At 35.3% G+C, this 2,832-nt stretch overlaps 1 protein-coding gene across 1 annotated transcript; it reads right to left on the bottom strand.

Annotated features, from left to right (window-relative positions):
• Positions 1-2,183: 2,183 nt before the first annotated feature.
• On the bottom strand, positions 2,184-2,597 carry LOC145635905 (uncharacterized). The gene has a single exon (XM_081687282.1). The coding sequence runs from the start codon at positions 2,595-2,597 to the stop codon at positions 2,184-2,186; it is 414 nt and encodes a 137-aa protein (XP_081543408.1).
• Between the last annotated feature and the right edge of the window lie 235 nt (positions 2,598-2,832).

Genomic DNA, 2,832 nt, shown 5'->3' with positions numbered 1-2,832 from the left:
TTAAGTTCAGTTCAATAAAAATAAGTTCAGTTCAGTAAAAATAATTTCAGTTCAGCCAAATTAAGGTGAATCAAACAGTGCCTTAGTAGTGGGTAGTGGTAGGGGTGTTCATAAATGGACTTGGGCTGAAAAAATGGACCGGACCACCTCGGATCGGACCGGACCGAATTAATCGGTCTAGTCTTTAGATATAGAAATTTATTTTTTCGGTTCGATCCGGTCTAAAACCGTACCCTATGAACCGGTCTTGGACCGGACCGATTTTTTTTATTAAAAATATGCGTGAAACCTTAAATAATGGTTAAGATTATCCTTAACAAGGTTAGAAAACTTTAAATTTATGAGCTTTTTTGTACTAAATATACCAAAAAAAAAAAAAAAAAAAAACGCAAAAGTGTAGATTTTTCTTTACTTGTTTCGAGTTATCCATAAAATTATTAAAAAAAAATTAGAAATCTTTTTAAAAAAATTCTCAAAGCGGTCCAGTGCAGGTTTTGGACCGATTCTTTCAGTTTGGTCCGAATTTGGTCCTAGCTTAATCGGTCCGATCTTCTGCTCTTAAAATTTTTAATTTTCGATCTGGTATGGTTCTGTCCGATCTTGGACCGATGAACAGCCCTAGGTAGAGGTTAGCTGTCAAGGTAACGGTTGATAGTATGAGTGTTTGACAAAAGTAGCGGTTGCAATACTAATATATATCAAAATTCATGTAATTATTGTTTTAAAAGTAATAAATTTTGTCAAACGCTACCCGCTACTTCTAAAAAGTATTATTTTTAACGTTTGAGAAAAGCTACCTAAACGCTACATTTATCACTAACCGCTACTAAAATCGCTACCTTGTCAAACACTCTGACCGGTCAAAACACTAACCACTAGCTCAAACGCTATTACCGAACAAGGCCTAAGTATTTTTAGTTTGGAAGTGGTTGGTTAGAGCAAGTAAATATGGGTTGGGTTATCTAAGTGAACTAGTCAAAATCAATTTGTCAAAACAAACTTGCCTCGTTTACCACATTAGTCAAACTCTACCTATTTTAGTTTATCGTACAAGTATTTTGACAAAATTTTTCCTATCTTAATGGGACGGTTTGGTTTGTTTAGGCGATTTGACTGGGATTTATTTTTCTAAGCCAAAATTAGGCTAGGCTTAAAGTCCAAGGACATGAATTTTTTGGGTTGAAATCAAAATGTGTTGAGTTGGACTACTTTTAAAAAGTATTTAGTAATGTTTGGTGTTTTAATCTAATAGTAACTAACCGTAATATTAATAAATGTTTAGTGTTTATTGTTGACTAACTTGATAAGGCTCTTATCTCCTTAGTGTTTGACCCGTAAATATTAGACTAAAAAAATCATAAGGGTTGAAATATGATTAGGGTCCTCTTTACAATAATAAAAAAAAATAGAGGTTTTTCAGTGCGGCAAGCCACATGGTGCGGCAGGGGTTACTTATATTTTAGTGTTACTGGTATGAGTTACTTGTAGGGTGTTACTTGTATGGGTTACTTGTACCGTGGGGTTACTTGTATGGGTTACTTGTATGGGTTACCAAACCAGTAACACCCTACAAGTAATCTCTGACCAAAATCAATAACACTCATACAAGTAACTCTAGAATACAAGTAACGCCTACAAGTAACCTCTGACAAAACCAGTAACACCCTACAAGCTAAGTAACCCCTGACCAAAACCAGTAATACCCATACAAGTAACCCCAGAATACAAGTAACACCTACAATTCAAGTAACCCTTGACAAAACCAGTAACACCCTACAAGTAACCCCTGCCGCACCATGTGGCCAGCCGCATACAAAAATTTGTATAAAATAAAAAATTATGTAAACTTATTAAGTATTTTGACATTTATTGCAAGATTTTTTATATACTATATTTTTTTTAACTCACGAAGATCCTTTATAAATATAATATTCCGTACATAGTATTTCAAAATTTTACATTGACATCAAACAATCAATAATCAATAATTATATACTAAAAGACCCACCAGCAATGACACATGTCATCTCCTGATGTGTCCTTAGTTTATTTTTTAAAAAAAAATTTAATTATAGTAAAAAATCTTATACAAAAATAATTTCGTATATAAGTTTTTTTTTTTTTTTTTTTTTTTTTTTTTTTTTTTTTTTTTTTTTTTTGAGGGAAACTCATCGAGCAATTCATTAATCAAGAGACAAATTGTCTGAGAGTACATATAGTGTTACATCCGAAGGACAATGACTAATCCACACTTGTTCTACTCCAAAAGGAATCATCTTGGCAAGATGATGAGCTACCCAATTGCCCCCCCTTTTGACATGAGACCAAGTAAAAGAATTAAAATTACAACTTAGAGATAAAATGTCCTCAATCACACCATCCAAATCCGAGAAGAAAACTGCAGTATTCGAGAGACGTTTAATCAATACTTCACAATCAGATTCAAGCACAACATCCTGCAGTCCATATCTTCGTGCGAGCTTCACTGCCATAAGAAGTGCCTTTGCTTCTGCTATCGCTGGTGGCCACCACGCACGCACTCTCCTGGTTGCTGAAAATAGGACTTCTCCCACATGATTGCGAGCAACCACACCCATCCCCACCCACCCCTCTGTCACCAAACAAGCATCTGCATTGAGCTTGATAATCGGATCAGATGGTGGCATCCATCTTGAAGGGCTTCACCTGGGAATAGGCCTTGTCCAACCTCTTAACACGTTCCAGTAGTATTGTGTTAGGGGTGATTTTGCCCTCGAAGACAAAATAGTTGCGTTCAGACCAAATAGCCCATGCCAAAAAGGCTGCGGTTTGCATTTTCTTCAAGTCTTTTGT

The sequence above is a fragment of the Chenopodium album genome, chromosome 1, assembly GCF_948465745.1.
Source record: "Chenopodium album chromosome 1, dcCheAlbu1.1, whole genome shotgun sequence".
Classification (NCBI taxonomy): Eukaryota; Viridiplantae; Streptophyta; class Magnoliopsida; order Caryophyllales; family Amaranthaceae; genus Chenopodium; species Chenopodium album.
Note: the sequence above shows the minus strand (reverse complement) of the source record. Positions and strands in the feature narration are given on the sequence as shown.